The sequence below is a fragment of the Nicotiana tabacum genome, chromosome 19 (genome assembly GCF_000715075.1).
Source record: "Nicotiana tabacum cultivar K326 chromosome 19, ASM71507v2, whole genome shotgun sequence".
Taxonomy (NCBI): Eukaryota; Viridiplantae; Streptophyta; class Magnoliopsida; order Solanales; family Solanaceae; genus Nicotiana; species Nicotiana tabacum.
In genome coordinates this window covers 31659765-31677509 of record NC_134098.1, presented here as the reverse complement: position 1 = coordinate 31677509, position 17745 = coordinate 31659765, and the positions used below count along the sequence as shown (strand labels likewise).

At 40.2% G+C, this 17745-nt stretch overlaps 1 protein-coding gene across 4 annotated transcripts in view; it reads right to left on the bottom strand.

The window, feature by feature from the left end:
* Window positions 1–434: 434 nt before the first annotated feature.
* The window catches only part of LOC107784604 (aladin), a 47521-nt gene continuing 30210 nt past the window's right edge, over window positions 435–17745 (bottom strand). For 3 of the 4 annotated variants that reach the window (XM_075239818.1, XM_075239820.1, XM_075239819.1), the window contains 5 exons: window positions 15796–15847; window positions 1616–1753; window positions 1342–1429; window positions 1023–1090; window positions 435–861 (listed from right to left, as the gene is read on the bottom strand). In XM_075239818.1, the coding sequence (XP_075095919.1) occupies window positions 1028–1090; window positions 1342–1429; window positions 1616–1753; window positions 15796–15847 (341 nt within the window). In that variant the 3' untranslated portion in view covers window positions 435–861; window positions 1023–1027. Of the gene's footprint in view, window positions 862–1022; window positions 1091–1341; window positions 1430–1615; window positions 1754–13346; window positions 13393–15795; window positions 15848–17745 lie in introns of all 4 variants that reach the window. The other variant, XR_012703256.1, reaches the window with a different exon arrangement.

Sequence of the window (17745 nt, the reverse complement as noted above, 5' to 3'; positions counted from 1 at the left end):
AAGAATGATAGATTTTCACTAGAAAGAAATAAAAAGAACAGCTACAGAAAACAATAAAAAAACAAATAAAAAACTGAAAAGAGTAGAAGACTTTACTAGAAAAAAAAACCTAAGTGAAAAAGCAATGAGAAAATAGGACAAAATAAAAGAAAGAAAAAATAAAAAATAAAAGAAAGAAAGTGAAAACAAAAGAAAGCAAAGGTATTTTGGTAATAATATTTTTTTAATGTGATATTTGCTTGAATTTCTCTTAATCTTAAAAGGTAAAAGAAAGGCCTCGAGCATAGTCACTTTAGTCCAAAAAATTAAGAGGGGTCTGAACATATTTTAGAAACTAGAGAGATTTAAGCATCAAGTTAAGAACTTCAGGGGATAAAATCTAAACACAAGAAACACAAAGGAAAACAAAAATATCAGTGAGCACCAAGTACAAAGATTAAAAGATACAATTCTTATAATTAAAGAGCTTCCGTTTGGAGTATATAACCATCAAACGGAATACAAATTGAACTGAAGACGAGACTGATGGAAGCGACATAGAGCATAAGGAAGCTGAGGCTCTATGGAAAAGGAAACTATAGCTCTTAGCACATCCAATTCCACTGCTATATTAAACCCTCCAAACATAGGTATATAAAGTAGGAACTTCTCTGCAGAAACATAAAGTCATAAAGTGCTTCCATTTGTTTAAGGTAAAGATTTAATTGCCAAATAACCTGCCCTGCAATCTCCTAAGGAATTGACGATAATCCATCTTGAATTTTGAAATCGGATCCTTCAATTTAGCATTTCAAGCTCCGTATTATAATAATCTTCGATGAAATTGTTTTCCTCATGTCACAGTTGATTGTAAAAGTTTTGCTGTATTGCATAATTCAAGTAAAAGAATTACATGGCTGAAATAATCAGTGGTTCAAACTTACAACTCTTTCATTTTACCCCTTGATTTTCCCATTACAGACAGCACTCCCTTTTCAAAAATTATGCATCCAGATGACAAGTTCAGTTCCGATGTTATATACCTTGACTATGGAAGAACATGTGAGCGGAATATGAGGGGATAGGTGCAGCAAAATCCACTACTCCAACACTGCACAAAAGTCTTATTTAGTCTAGAACCAAAACTTATGTAAAGCTAATGAAGCAAACTGAACTGAAGAGTCGTAACTACAAAATTCACAATATGATAGCATAGGCAGATTCGTGCATATCCTGCCCTTTAGAATCGTCTGTTTATGGTGTCGAGGAGATCTATAGCAATTACAGTGGTGGAATGAACTATTGAATATTAAACAAAGAGCAGTACTATAACGAAGAACTCCAGAGTGTATCGGAACTAACCACAGAAAGCAATGGCCCCTGCTTAAACTTGTCATGAAATGAAAAAGCTATTGGTTTGGGGTCATCTCCAGGACCCCTAATGAACCCACTGGATAAATAAAAGAAATAGAAGTTGTTAGAACACCAAGGATAAAATTAAGTTCATATACAATCCAGTAAAATGTGAACAGATTTATCTCCATCAGAACCACCACATATATGAAACCTATAACCAATTAATACTACAAACAATAATAATAGACAAGCATAGATAAACAAAGAAATCCCAACTTACACCAAAGATGCTGAAATCAGTGGACTTCTTCTAACATCATATATTGCTATAAGACCCCTGTACAAGTCATCCCCATCTCGATAAGATAAGGCTAGACGCTCTCCTGAAGCATCCCATGCCATCTTATCAATTCCTCGACTGCATAAAGGAGAAAACTTCAGCGACAAATCATACATTACATATAAAAATGGGCATCCTCCTCCTTACATACACAGCCAGTTCCTCCAAGTAGTCCAGAGAGCCAATATACACTGACTCATGTAAATTAGGCCTACTCAGTGTTATGGAGAGCGAGAAGCGGAAAAAAGCGAGGCCTCGCTTCACCGAAGCGAGAAGCGTGAAGCTAAGCGCGCGCTTTTTTCATGTGAAGCGCAATATAACACATAAATAAATAAAAAATTAAGTAGGCATAGATAAATGACCAAGAACTCAATACAAATAACATATTAAGCAAATGTTTCAATTCTTAAATTAAGAAGTAAATAATAGATACTAAAACTAGATAGTCAATAATCCTCAAAAGTCATAACATATTAAGCAAATGCAAAACCAAATCACAAAAGGAATTGTTAAAACATGGCATGACAGTGAACAGCAGAAAACAGAGCAGTGAACAGTGAACAACAGAAATTTAAAAATAAAAAAAACAGAGCACAAGCATAAATTACAAAATAGGGGTGAACAGAGAAATAAGAACGGAAAAAAATAGAAAAGAAGAAAAGAACAGAGGAGAGAAGTCGAACAATGAACAGTGAAGTGAGTGAACAGCAGAAAGCACAAGCATAAAACAGGACAGAACAGATAAATAAGAACTGAAAAAAAATAGAAAAGAAGAATAGAAAGAGAAGAAGAGAAAAGAGGAGAGGAGTCGAACAGTGAACAGTGAAGCAGAGAAAATCAGAAGAGGAAGAGAAGAGAAGAAAGAACTGAAGGAGAAGAGGAGAAGAAAAGCAGAAGAGACGAAGAGAATCTTACCTGAAGAGCAGAAGAGAAAAAGTCGAAGGTTGCAATCGTCGCTTGTAGCAGAGAAGCGGATGTTTGGAAGAAGTGTGCGCAAGTGTATTTGCAATATTTTTTTAAGAAAACCCTAGGCAGCCGCTGGACCTCGCTTAAGCGAGCTTTTCTACGCTTTTTTCATCGCCTCGCTTCTCGCTTTTTAGGGTGAAGCGTGCGCTTATTTACCAATGCCGCGCTTTAGGGCAGAAAGGCGCAGACCCCTCGCCTCGCCTCGCTTCTGCACTTAAAGCGAGAAGCGTGCGCTTTTAATAACACTGGGCCTACTGGATTTATATAGAGTTTAATCATTTTCTTAGCCTTGCACTTCAACTGAAATGAAAACAGAATGAAAAAAAGTGCTCGGAGAAAAGCGTAAACTGATGGAGTATATGTAGAATACAAAAGCAAAGCAAGCAAGAGTAGATAAAAGTTGAGACATGCAGAATAGAATCATCCATAGGGGATAGAAATCCTTGTGGTTAAGTCCTTTATGCTTTAGGAGTTGAAGCTCAAAATTAGAGTATACAACTGGCTGCAATTCTTTTCTGCCAAGTTGGACATGCAAATATTTCAACTAAAATATAGAAGGCATAATACATCCACAGCCCCTTAAAGTTGTCCAGACATTTCACTTAACACACTTTATTTTAAGTCTATTCCATTTAAACACTTTAAGTAGGTCTTTACTGTGTCATTTAGACACAAAATTAACAGGCAGCCAAACCCAACAGTTGCGGGTAATTCACACGCCAGCTTGACGAACAAAATAGGGACACGCGGAATTAAGAAAAACTTTTGAAAAAAGGAAAAGAAATACGTGAAGCTGAACACACACAAAATGGGAGTGGTGACCATAAGACGGATCAACAATTCGTGAACGACGAAGCAGCTTTTGCAAAGGCAATCGATAAAGGATTCACCGATTTGGACCTCAACAACGACGACGTTTTATCCCAATCCGAGCTTCACAAAGCATTCGAGTCTCTCCGCCACATAGAGGCTCATTTCGGCGTCGACGTTGCAGCCTCGCCGGAGGAACTCACCCACCTCTACGATTCCATCTTCGAGACCTTCGATTGTGACCCCAACGGCACAATTGACGAAAGGAATTTGGGAATGAGGAAAATTATGCTGGCCATCGTTGATGACTTGAATCGTCGCAGATTCAAATGGCTCTTGATGAAAGTGACTAGAATTTGATTAAACAAGCTGCAGATCTCGAAGCTTCTAAGCTTCCTGCCTAATAAATTATAACCGCTCTTCCTTTCTTTAGCAATAAAAAATTATTTTTCTGTTTTTCTCAACAAAACAAGGTGGCCGCTGAGAAGCACCTGCCGATGTTGAATCTTCTGGCTAGAATTGCAGCAATCGGATCTAAAAACGAGAAGAAAAATGAGAAGTTTATGGTGGTGGCCGGATTTAAAGTTGTTGGTAGTAGTATACCCAAATCTGAAGGAGTATACGGTAATAATCGTGTGAACAATACTGAAAAATTAAAAGACAAGTTCGCTAGAAAATTTTCCGGCAGAAGCTATTTATTTTCCGGCAAAAAATATGTAGAGTTTGTTTTTTGGGATGATTTCACGCGCTTGAAAAATGTGAGAAACACTTGCCTTGCCATGTCACCGCATTGTGTCTAAATGACACAGTAAAGACCTATTTAAAGTGTTTAAATGGAACAGACTTAAGATAAAGTGTGTAAGTGAAAAGTGGGGATAACTTTAAGGGGATGTCGATGTATTACGCCAATATAGAAGAATGAATACCTTCTTGATGCTTTACATTTAGGATTAGCTTATCGAGGCACCGGAAGAAACAGCAAGGTAAACAAATTAAAATCAGGTGCATATTGATCAATTTACTTTAACATCTAATCTTTTGATAGTCTTTTTTTTTTTTTTTTTTTGATGACCGAGAAATCCGTCTGGGGCCGATCCTTTGGACCAACCGCAGCCTTCGAAACTCGGTGGATAATGGGCCCGCCCCTCTACCCTTCTCCACTTTAATACCAGGCTTTGCTTTGCATGGCGTGGGGGCTTGAATCTGTTCTTTTGATAGTCTTTGCGCAAAAAAAAAAATATTTACCCATTTTTTCAGAACCTTGAAAAGAAATTCAGGGTTTTGGATAACTTGAAAATTTGAAAAAATTCAAAGATGAAAAAGTTGTTTTTCAAGTTATCCAAAAAATTGAAAAATCATTTCTCAGTTTTGACATGTTTTTGCAAAAACAATCAAACAAATAAAACTGAATCAGAACTTGAAAAGAATTATGGCCGACAACTTTTCATCCATTTTCCCCTCTAAATGCCACTATTTGAGAAAGAATTGGGCCTCCAAAATTTCAAAATTTTCAAAGCGAACCAACATAACAAATTGCCTCAGATAAGCTCTCTAACGGCTTGAACATCAAATATTAAGTAACCAATATTCGTGCACCAAATTATGGAGCTTCAGTTAAACAACACTTGCAGCATACCACTCTCTCCTTTCTGTAATTTATTTTTCGTTTTTCATTATCTTTGCCTTCATTGTGTAACTTCTCCCTCGTTTATCTACTACTCTATTTAGCGTGGAAGATTTCCTCACGGATAGGTTGACTATCATATTAAAAACAGCATTTGGCTTTTCTTCCCTACTTATCTAATGTTTGTAGGTAAATTATTTCCTACTATTGTGCTATCAGAAGTATTTCTATTTTATCAGATTTAGAACGCCTCTCTAACGTCTCTCTCTCTCTCTCTCTGCTACACAAACGCCCCCTTTCGCTACTAGCGTCGGCTCCCAATCGGCGACCCCCCCCCCCAAAACCCCCCTCCTCCACTCTTCTTTCTTCTCCCTTCTTCTTCTTCCTCTTTCTTTCTCCTCCTCTACCCCTCTTCTCTTCTATGCCCCCGTCTCTTTTCTTCCCCCTTTTTTCTTTCGTCGAGTCATGCTGCCCTAGCAGCAGCGGCAAAAGAGGGCGGCACCCTCTTTATCTTCTCTTCCACCCCTTTCTCTCTCATGTTGCTCGTCGGATTTCTAGCCCTAGAAGCGGCAGCAGAACCCTTGGGAGGCGCATGAAGCACACGCGCGGGCAGCAAGAGGCGGCACGGGGCGCGTGGGAACTTCCAGATTTTCCTTTCTGTTGGTCCTGTTGCGTTGTGTAGGCGTCCTCGACTAGAGTCCAGACCCATCCAGCCCCATATTCGCTCCCCAAGGAATGGCAACATCTTTCTCGGCACCCCAGTTTAACTCCAAGTTCTATTGTTCTGGCTTTAAAATTTGTTATTTCGCTTTTTGGTATTTGTCTGTCTGCCTTTTATCCTTGACTATTGTATTTACTTCAACTAGCTTACATTTTCTCTGCCATTAGTTGAGTCATTTGTATCTCTTGCGTGCTTAAAATTGTTTTAGTCTATACTTAAACTTTGATTGCTTGTCTACATTTCTAGTAGTTGTAGTTTAGTCTATATTCCTTAGCCTAGTTCTTTGCTTGTGTAATGGATGCACTGAACGATGGTAGAGTAAGGTTATGTCCTCGGGTGGGACGGAGGGTCGGGGGAATGGGTGGTAAGGGGGTAGGGGATCCACTAGGCTGAGAGTGGGGTCCTGGAACATAGGGATATTGACGGGTAAGTCTATAGAGTTAGGGAAGATTCTACAGAAGAGGGAGACTAGATGGGTGGGTACAAAAGCTCGGGATGTTAACGGGTTTAAAATTCAGGTGGTGCTAAGGGCAAGAACAATGTAGGTATTTTAGTTGATAGGGATCTCAGGGAACTAGTGCTGGATGTTAGGAGAGTGAACAATAAGTTGATGACTATTAAGCTAGCGGTTGGCGGGTTCACTTTAAACATGATTAGTGCTTACGCACCTCAAGTGGGCCTGGACGAGGAGGTGAAAAGGAGCTTCTGGAAAGATTTGGACGAGGTTGTGCGTGGTATTCCGCACACCGAGAAGCTTTTATAGGAGGTGATTTTAATGGCCATATTGGGGAGACTGCTAGGGGTTATGACGGGGTGCGTGCCGGGTTCGGTTTTAGAGATGGAAACGAGGGAGGAACCTCGCTATTAGATTTTGCTAGAGCTTTTGACTTGGTGGTAGTTAACACGTGTTTCCTTCCAGAGTAAGGTAGCCAAGACTCAAATTGATTACCTTCTCTTCAGGAGGTGTGATAGGGATCTTTGCACTGATTGCAAGGTTATCCCAAGTGAGTGTCTATCGACGCAGCATAGGCTCTTGGAAATGGAGTTGGAGATCAGGAAAGCAAGGAAGAAGAGAGCGGTGTACGGTCAGCCTAAGATCAAATGGGGAGCCTTGACTAAGGACAAAGCTCAGGAGTTGGGGGAGAAGTTGTTAGCTATGGGGGATTGGAGTAATGGGGATGCGAGTAGTATGTGGATCAAGATAGCGAACTGCATTAGGGAAGCTGCTAGAGTGGGGCCAGGGGTCACGAAGGGATACTCGGGAGACTACAAAGGGAAGTGGTGGTGGAATGGGGAAGTCCAAGGTAAAGTGGAAGCCAAGAAAGCGGCATATCTGAAGCTAGTGGAGAACACGGACGAGGAGGAGAAGAGGACATATAGGGAGTGTTATAAGAAGGCTAGAAAAGAGGCAAAATTAGCAGTCGCGGCGGCGAAGACTGCAGCATTTGAACGATTGTAGGAGGATTTTAGGGGCAAAGGAGGTGATAGGAAGCTGTACAGGTTAGACAAGATTAGAGAGAGGAAGGCTCGGGACCTGGACGAAGTGAAGTGCATCAAAGAAGAGGATAGCAAGGTATTGGTGGAAGAGGCGTATATTAGGCGTAGATGGCACACGTACTTCCATAAACTCTTGAACAAGAAAGGGGACAGGAACATCGTGCTCTGTGAGTTGGAGAACTCAGAGAGCCAGACTAATTTTGGGTTTTGTAGGCGTATTAAGGTTGAGGAGGTTTAAGGGGCAATGCAAAAGATGAGCAGGGGTAAGGTGATTAGGCCTGACGAGATCCTGGTGGAATTTTGGAAGGGCGCGAGTCGAGTAGGCTTGGAGTGGCTTACTGGTTTGTTTAATGTCATTTTCAGGACGAAGAAGATGCCCGAATATTGGCGGTGGAGTTTGATGATTCTGTTGTACAAAAACAAAGGTGATATCCAAAATTGCAACAACTATAGGGGTATCGAGTCGATGTTACACTATGAAAGTTTGTGAGAGGGTGGTGGAGAGGAAGTGTGTCCATTCACCTTGTGAGAAGATTGGCGGAGCGATATCGGGAGGAAAAAAAGGACTTACATATGGTGTTCATTGACCTAGAGAAAGCCTACGACAAAGTCACGAGGGAGGGTCTACGGAGATGTTTGGAGGTTAGTGGTGTTCCGGTAGCGTACACTAAGGTAATTAAGGACATGTATGAGGGAACTAAGACTCGGATGAGGATTGCGAATAGTGACTCAGAACATTTCCCAATGGACATGGGGCGTTTTTGTTTGCCCTGGCATTGGATGTGCTGACGTGACACGTACAAGGGGATGGGAGGTGTCATGGTGCATGTTATTTGCTAGTCTTGATTGACGAGACGCGAGGCAGGGTTAACGCTAGGTTGGAGGTTTGGAAATAGACACTAGAGTCTAAAGGTTTTAAGTTGAGCAGGTCGAAAACAGAGTACTTGGAGTGCAAGTTCAGTGATGAGATGCATGAAGCAAAAGTGGAAGTGAAGATCGATACTCATGCCATCCCCCAAAGGAATAGTTTTAAGTATCTTGGGTCTGTAATCCAAGGCAACGGAGAGACTGAAGAGGATGTTACTCATTGAATTGGAGCGGGGTGAATAAAATGGAGGCTCACTTATAGGGTTCTATGTGATAAGATTATGCCACCAAAACTTGGAAAGTTTAACAGAGTGGTGGTTAGACCGAAAATGTTGTATGGGGCTGAGTGTTGGCCTGTCAAGAAGCCTCACATCCAGAAGATGAAGGTGTTGAAATTAGGATGTTGAGATAGATGTATGGGCATACAAGGAAAGAAAAGATTAGGAACGAAATTATTAGGGACAAGGTGGTAGTGGCTAGCTTATAAGGAGAGGATTGCCCAATACCATATAAGAAGACCAAGGACCTCAAATCCCACCGATGTGGGACAACTCAACCCCCCCCCCTACCCCCCATGCCCAGGCCTGCAAACTGGAGCGTGGACAACATAAATGGGCTCAACATCGGTAACAATAATTGGGATGGGCCTGACTCTGATACCATGGTAAATAGACATTGGGCCTAGCTCAATCCCAAAAGCTAGCTCAAGAGGTGAGGATTGCCCAAGACCATATAAGGAGACCAAGGACCTCAAATCCCTCCGATGTAAGACAACTCAACACATACTCTGAGTGTTATGGAGAGAAGGAACAACATAAATGGGGGCCCAACATCGGTAACAATAATTGGGATGGGCCTGGCTCTGATACCATGATAAATGGACCTTGGGCCTAACTCAAACCCAAAAACTAGCTTATGAGGTGAGGATTATATAAGGAGACCAAGCCCCCATTTATGTTGTCCACGCTAGAGTTTGCAGGCTTGGGGGGGAGGGGGGGAGGGGGGTTGAATTGTCCCACATCGAAGGGCAACTTTGGGGTTGAGTTAGGCCCAAGATCCATTTATCATGGTATCAGAGCCAGGCTCATCCCAATTATTGTTACCGATGCTGGCCCCCATTTATGTGGTCAACGCTCCAGTTTGCAGGCCTAGGCGTGAGGGGCGGTGTTGAATTGTCCCACATCGCAGGGATTTGAGGTCCTTGGTCTCTTTATATGGTCTTGGGCAATCCTCACCTCTTGAGCTAGCTTTTGGGGTTGAGTTAGGCCCAATATCCATTTATCAAATACAATGAGCCATATTTATAGCTATATACAATACATATCTTACTCTTATTCCACGTGGGACTAAGACTAATTATATATTAACTACATAACTATCTAACACTCCCCTCAAACCGGTGCATACAAATCATAGGTACCGAGCTTGTTACATATGTAACTAATACGAGGACCAGTGAGGGATTTGGTGAAAATATCTGCAAGTTGATCATTCGACTTCACAAATTTTGTAGTAATATCTCCTGGGAGTATTTTTTTCTCTGACGAAGTGAGAGACAATCTCAATGCGTTTAGCAGTGTTTTGGAGAGCGAGAAGCGGAAAAAAGCGAGGAGGCCTCGCTTCACCGAAGCGAGAAGCGTGAAGCTAAGCGCGCGCTTTTTTCATGTGAAGCGCAATATAACACATAAATAAAAAAAAATTAAATAGGCATAGATAAATGACCAAGAACTCAAAAACAAATAACATATTAAGCAAATGTTTCAATTCTTAAATTAAGAAGTAAATAATAGATACTAAAACTAGATAGTCAATAATCCTCAAAAGTCATAACATATTAAGTAAATGCAAAACCAAATCACAAAAGGAATTGTTAAAACATGGCATGACAGTGAACAGCAGAAAACAGAGCAGTGAACAGTGAACAACAGAAATTTTTAAAAAAAAACAGAGCACAAGCATAAATTACAAAACAGGGGTGAACAGAGAAATAAGAACGGAAAAAAATAGAAAAGAAGAAAAGAACAGAGGAGAGAAGTCGAACAATGAACAGTGAAGTGAGTGAACAGCAGAAAGCACAAGCATAAAACAGGACAGAACAGACAAATAAGAACTGAAAAAAATAGAAAAGAAGAATAGAAAGAGAAGAAGAGAAAAGAGGAGAGGAGTCGAACAGTGAACAGTGAAGCAGAGAAAATCAGAAGAGGAAGAGAAGAGAAGAAAGAACTGAAGGAGAAGAGGAGAAGAAAAGCAGAAGAGACGAAGAGAATCTTACCTGAAGAGCGGAAGAGAAAGAGTCGAACGTTGCAATCGTCGCTTGTTGCAGAGAAGCAGATGTTTGGAAGAAGTGTGCGCAAGTGTATTTGCAATATTTTTTTAAGAAAACCCTAGGCAGCCGCTGGACCTCGCTTAAACGAGCTTTTCTGCACTTTTTTCATCGCCTCGCTTCTCGCTTTTTAGGGTGTAGCGTGCGCTTATTTACCAATGCCGCACTTTAGGGCAGAAAGGCACAGACCCCTCGCCTCGCCTCGCCTCGCCTCGCTTTTGCGCTTTAAGCGGGAAGCGTGCGCTTTTAATAACACTGGCGTTTAGTTCTCTCATGGAACGCCTGATTTGATGCAATATGAAGGGCAGCTTTATTATCACACACGAGTTTCATCTGGCTAATCTCACCAAATGTCAACTCCCTGAGCAACTGTTTGATCCAAACTAGCTCACATGTTGCCGGTCATTGCTTGATATTCTGCTTTTGTACCATATTCTGTTTCTTGCTCTTCCAAGATACCAAATTACCTCCTAGTAGAACACAATATCCAGATGTAGGACGTCTACCAGAAGGCGATCTTGCCCAATAAGCATCTGAGTATCCAACAATCTACTTATCGCCTCGATCCTCAAACAATAATCTTTTACCCAGAGCTAATTTTATATACCGAAGAATGCGAACAACTACATCCCAATGACTATCAGAGGGAAAATCCATAAACTGACTCACGACACTTGTAGGAAAGGAAATGTCAGGTCTAGTCTTTGTGAGGTAATTTAATTTACCAACCAGTCGTCTATCTATTGTAAGATAGCTAAGCGACTTCCCCTGTACTTGCAGAAGTTTAGAATTCGGATCCATAGAAGTGTCAACAGGTCTACAGCAACATACTTCCGTTGTGAGATCACAGTACCTGAGCTAGACTGAGCGACCTCAATACCCAGAAAATACTTTAATTTGCCCAGATCCTTAGTCTGAAAGTGATGAAAGAAATGTTGCTTCAACTTAGTAATACCATCTTGATCATTGCCTGTAATGATAATATCGTCAACATAAACCACCAGATAAAAATAAAAATTTGAAGCAGAATGCCAATAAAACACAAAATAATCAGCTTCACTAGGAGTCGTGCCAAACTCTTGAATAATTGTGTTGAACTTACCAAACCAGGCTCGAGGAAACTGCCTTAGATCATATAGTGACCTCCGCAATCTGCACACACAACTATTAAACTCTCCCTGAGCAACAAAAACCAGGTGGTTGCTCCATATAAACTTTTTCCTCAAGATCATCGTGGAGAAAAGTATTCTTAATGTCTAACTGATAGAGAGGTCAAGGCGAATTGATGCTATTTTAGTCACGGGACAGAAAGTATCACTGTAATCGAGCCCAAATATCTGAGTATACCCTTTGGCAACAAGAGAAGCCTTAAGTTGATCAGCCTGGCCATCTGGACCAACTTTGACTGCATACACCCAATGATAACCAACAGTAGATTTACCTGAAGGAAAAGGAACAAGCTCCCAAGTAGCACTCGTATGTAAAGGAGATATCTCATCAATCATAGCATGTCGCCATCAGCCATCCTGGATGAGACAGTGTTTCACTTGTAGACTTAAAGAAGGAAACAGAGGACAAAGATGATACATACGCATAATGGAGTGATGACAGACGATGATAACTTAAACCGACATAATAGGGATTAGGATTAAGTGTGGTCTGTATCCCTTTCCGAAGTGCAATCGATGGACTAGGAGGAAAGAAGTCCATAGTAGGAGCATGGTCAGGTGCAGGACGCGAATAAGCTGGGCCTAATGCTGGACGCGGAGAATGACGATAAGTCAAGAGTGGTATTCTAGTGGCTGGGGATCTAAGAGGAGCAGCACTAGATTCCTTAACGGTTGGTATGGGTAAGACTTTTATGGCTGAGGGTGTAAGCGGAGCTATAGTAAACTCCTCAAAGTCTGCATAGGTAAGACCTTAGATATATTAAGGTGGTCAGAAGAGATAAAGCAAGGTCTAAACTCAAAAATGTTACATCAGCTGACATAAGGTACCTACGAAGATCAGGTAAGTAGCAACGATATCCCTTTTGAACATTAGAACAAGCAAGGAAGTCACACTTGAGAACACGAGGAGCTAATTTATCTTTCCCAGGGACTAAATTATGAAGGAAACATGTGCTCCCAAAAACACGAGGGGAAAGAAAGTATAAGGGTGACTAAGGAATCAATACTGAATGCGGAATCTGATTCTGGAAGGGAGAAGAAGGCATCTGATTAATCGAAGAACAAGTCGCGAGAACTGCATCGTCCTAAAAACGCATTGGAACATGAGACTCAATGAGAAGTGTGTGAGCCGACTCAATGAGATGTCCATGCTTGGTCTCTGCAACCCCATTCTGCTAAGGGGTATAAGGACAAGATGCCTGATGAACAATTCCTTGAGAAGTCATAAACTGCTGAAACTGAGAGGATAAATATTTTAAGGCATTATCACTGCGAAAAGTGCGAAAAGAAATACTAAATTGACTTTTTTTATTTCAAGACAAAAACTCTGGAATATAAAAAACAGCTCAGAACGACATTTCATTAAGTAAGGCCAAGAACATCTTTAATAATCATCGATAAAACTAACAAAATAACGAAATCCCAAGGTTGAACTGACTCCGCTAGGACCACATATATAATAATAAACTAAAGAGAAAGCAAACCCTGCATGACTCTCAATACTACGCAGAAAGGTGGTTCGAGTATGTTTCCCAAGATGACACGACTCACAATCTAATGTAGACAAATTAGACAAACTAGGCACCATCTTCTGAAGCTTGGATAAACTCGGATGTTCTAAACGCTTATGAATTAGGTCTGGAGAATCTGTAACTGGACATGTTGTAGATGGACTGAGTTAAGATAGTAAAGACCTTGTGATTCACGCCATGTGCCAGTCGTCTGTCCCGTACTGCGGTCCTGCATAATAAAAGAATCTTCAATAAAATATATACCACAGTGGAGGGCACGAGTCAAATGACTAACAGATGCAAGACTAAAAGGACAACCAGGGACATAAAGAACGAAATCTAGAGTGACAGAAGATAGGGGATTAACTTGTCCAACATTTTTTGCTTTAGTTTGGAACCCATTGGCTAATGTAACAACGGGAAGAGACTGTAAATACACAATATTCGACAAAAGTGATTTATTACCAGAGACATGATCAGAAGCACCGGAGTCCATGACCCACGGTTCGAGAGTACTTGACAAGGAAACACAAGCAAAAGAATTACCAGCAACAAAAGTATCACTCTGAGCAACCGAGGCTAGTTGTGGAAATGCCTGCTTACGTGCTCGTTACCGAAGGAACTTATTATATTCCCCTTCAGATAAAGAAAACCCCCGATTACATGTAGTCTCAGTCTGAGCAACATAAGTATTTTTTGGTGGTCGACCATGAGAATAGCACTTCACGAATGTGTCCAAGTTTATTCCAACAAGAACACTTGGGTCGAGATCTTCCAAATCGACTTCCTCCACGTCTATTGTCCATAGTTTAAGATGCCCGATTTTCCACCGTCTGGGATGCGAAAAGGAGTCAATTGTCTGTGATGAGATCGTTCGGTGACTAGGTGCTGCAGCAAGGCGAAGTAATCGAGAGAATAATTCATCAATTGTAGAGACAGTCAGACTAGCCAAAATCTGGTCACACACTGAATCAAGGTCATTAGGAAATCCAGCGAGTGTAAGAACTAGAAACATCTTCTATCGTTGCTCTTGTTGCTTTTCAATACTAACAGAAACTGGAATCAACTTCTCAAATTCCTCCATGACTACCTGTACTTGTCCCAAATAAGTAGGCATATCCAATTAATGTTTCTTCAAGTTTGTTATTCGCAATATCACATCATAGAAACGAGATATGTCATTAGTATATAAAGTGCGAGCCTTTTCCCAAACTAAAGGACATTTCTAGAATGGACGAAACAAGGCATCAGCTTGGGATCAATAGATCGCCACAAGATACTACATGATTGAGCATCGATCTTTTATCAAAGTGCCTTGGCCTTTTCATCTCCTTCACTGGCCTTTTTGGTTAAGTGGCCTTGAACACATTGACCTTGCACCACAATTCAACAAAGGAAGCCCAAGCTAAATAGTTTGAACTTCCCATTAAGGGATCTGAAGTAATCATGAAGCTTGGATTTCCAAAACCCGTGTTTTAGAACCAAATATATCAAATCCCAAAGATATTGCTAGATTGGAGAGAGGTCTAGAAACAAATAATAAAAATAACCAATAATATCTCACTGAAACAGGGAAGAAACCACTGTTTTTGCCGAAAAAATATTGTTTCTGCTTGAAAAATCACTGTAGCAACCGGAAAAAATTGAAAGTGATTAGCATAAAAAGGAAATATGATGGGTAGGCTCGGAATTGCGAAGGAAACACACTGTCCTGAAGAGTCATCGCCAAACAATGGACCAGCACGTGTGGGAGGTTTTCTACAGGAGATTTTTTTATGGGTAGGTCGCTGGAGGCTGATCTACCTCGTGGTGGTGTTGATTTTTGCACAACAGTGACGGATAATAATTTTTTTTTATTCGGACAGCCTTAAGTCGCCGGAAAAATGGCACGGCGATGGGTTTTTTTCTTCCCAATATCGCTGGAATGACGCACAACAATTTTCTCACTTCCGCCCTAATACCATGTGAGAAAGCACGGGAGAAATATATATTATTGATATCTTAATTATAATACAATGAGCCCTATTCATAACTATATATAATATATATCCTACTCCTATTCCAAGTGGGACTAGGACTAATTACATATTAATTACATAACTATGTATATTCAAGGGAATTGGATGCTCAAAAGAAAAGGATATGGAAGACAGCAGCCTAATGTAACTATTGTGTAATATAGAGAAAGGAATAGCAAAATTTTTGACGGTGTTGAAAATCCAATGTGAAGATTCAAAGTTATTTCTTATTTCTTTTGTGTTTTTGGTGTGAAGAGGACATATACCAATTCGCATAACTAGTTAGATTTTTGAGATGCCGAAAGCTCATTCGAAACATGACACTTTTGTATAGTACACGATGTTTGGTGCATCATCAATGGAATACATTTGATTTATCAAAAGAAATAAGGTTTCGCTCTAATGAGAAAACAAGTTGAAAACAAATTTTGGAGGACAACCATTACAAATTTCTTAAATGGAGAAAGATAAACAAAATAAAAAACCAAACATAGAATTTGACGTCCAAGATGAGAGTCTAAGCTAAATGTTATACAACACCCTGAAACACCTGTGACAAAATTGAGTAATTATTAGAAGAAATTTGCACCTTACTTGAAGCTTAGTTTCAGTACCTGCCAGTCAAGGACTGTATCTCCGGCAACTCAACAGGTATAAGATGAGCATCTGCACAGAATAGTAGAAGAGACAACAAAAATCAAGCTTGTGAAAAACTAATAAGCAACCTAACAGATTAGGTAAATTCCTCAAATTACTATTACACTAACTGTCAAACAAGGGAGAAACAGCTAAATCCTGAACATCTAACAGGCAGGGACCTTGTTTAATTGATGATTGCTTTATACACTACTACTAAGAACCAAAACCCTTAGTGAGCCTGTATATTGGACGCCAAAAGAGAAGTTGATCACAGAAAGATGTTAGGAATAATCTGAAAGACTGAAATAGGAATAGGACCTAAAGTCCTGAAAATCGTCAGAGACTACGTAAGAAATAAAAGGTAAGGAAAAAAAGTGATACCGCACACATTCTTTATAACAGAACCACCCTATTTAAACATAATTATTGATGCATTGACACACAAAACGAAGTACTAACAGTCCAGCAATATCCAGCCTCTTTGCAGTTAGCTACCCTAATTATGATCCTCCAGAACTTGGCACATCTATTTCTGATTAGCATCTTTATTCTAGTCTTCCTAGAATATTTTCCCCGGACCCCGCGCATAGCGGGAGCTTAGTGCACCGGACTGCCTTTTTTTTTCCAGTTTCCAACCTCAGCCTCAATGAACAGTATATTACTAAACGAATTTTTAACACCGATATTTAAATTCTTTTTCAGCTTAAGCCGCTAACTGTACAAATGCTTCTTAAAATGAGATACTACATCTTTTCTCATCTTAAAAGTAATGTTGGACATCCCAAGTTGCTTTGACTTTGGAACAGAAATCCTCCAGATTTAAAAGAAACTTACAGCAAAGTATACATCAAACGAGAAACACAGTAGGAAATTCAGCAATAAAGGGAATCAACAAAGCTTAAGTATGAAGAAGATGTGTAATTTCAGCGGAAGAGACGGCGAGAAACTAACCTTTAGCAGTTGAGGCCAAAGTTAATATGTTCAGTATAATAGACTCAACGAAAGGAACTGAATCAGCCAAAGTATATAAAATGCAGGAAACTCTCAGCATAATCTAGGCTCTACTTCACGCCCTAACCACAAAACAGAGAATGACCTCATTTTGGTGGTACTTTCTAGTATAGCCAGTGTGATAACTACCTTGTTTCAGTACGCTACATCACCAGTATTATTGTTTACTCTAAGACCCTAAAACACAACTAGATTCTTTTTAAAACTAGATACAACACTAGTGAGGTACAGGCATCTAGAATATTATGTAAAATGGACAACTTCATCACCTACAAATCAAAAATATCTCTTCTCAACCTAAGAATTACGATGTTGGTGATGCACCGTTATTACTAAAAGGAAAGGCAAAAGAGAGCCGCTTATCAGTATGTACCAGATTTTATGTCTGTGAGGTAATACACGAGGACATTAGTAACCTTCTTTCAATTTACACACAGCATAATAAGATTCTTCCTTATTTTGGTGGGATGTTCCCGGGAAAGAGGGGGGGGGGGGGGATTTTCCAGTCTCCTATATCCAGAATTGTCACAATGTTAACAATGTTAGCCATCTACATTCATCAGAATATAAAATGGGTAAGCATTTAAAAGGATAACAACAGACCCAGTGTAATCGCACAAGTGGGGGTCTGGAGAGGATAGTATGTACGCAGGCCTATGAGGTTTGAGGAAAATAAAAATAAGAGTTCATTTAAAAGGATAAATGAACTCTTATTTTTATTTTCCTCAAACCTCATTTTTCCTTCTTTTCTGTTAGTTTTTTCTTTTGTAAAGCAGATAAATTGAAAAAGACGTCTCTAAAGGAGAAAAAACATGGTGGAGAAGTCAGAAGAGTAGAGGGGTGGACCCCATAATCCACCGAGTTTCAAACCATGCGCCTTACGCCCTTGGGGATTTCTCAATAAGAGGAGAAAC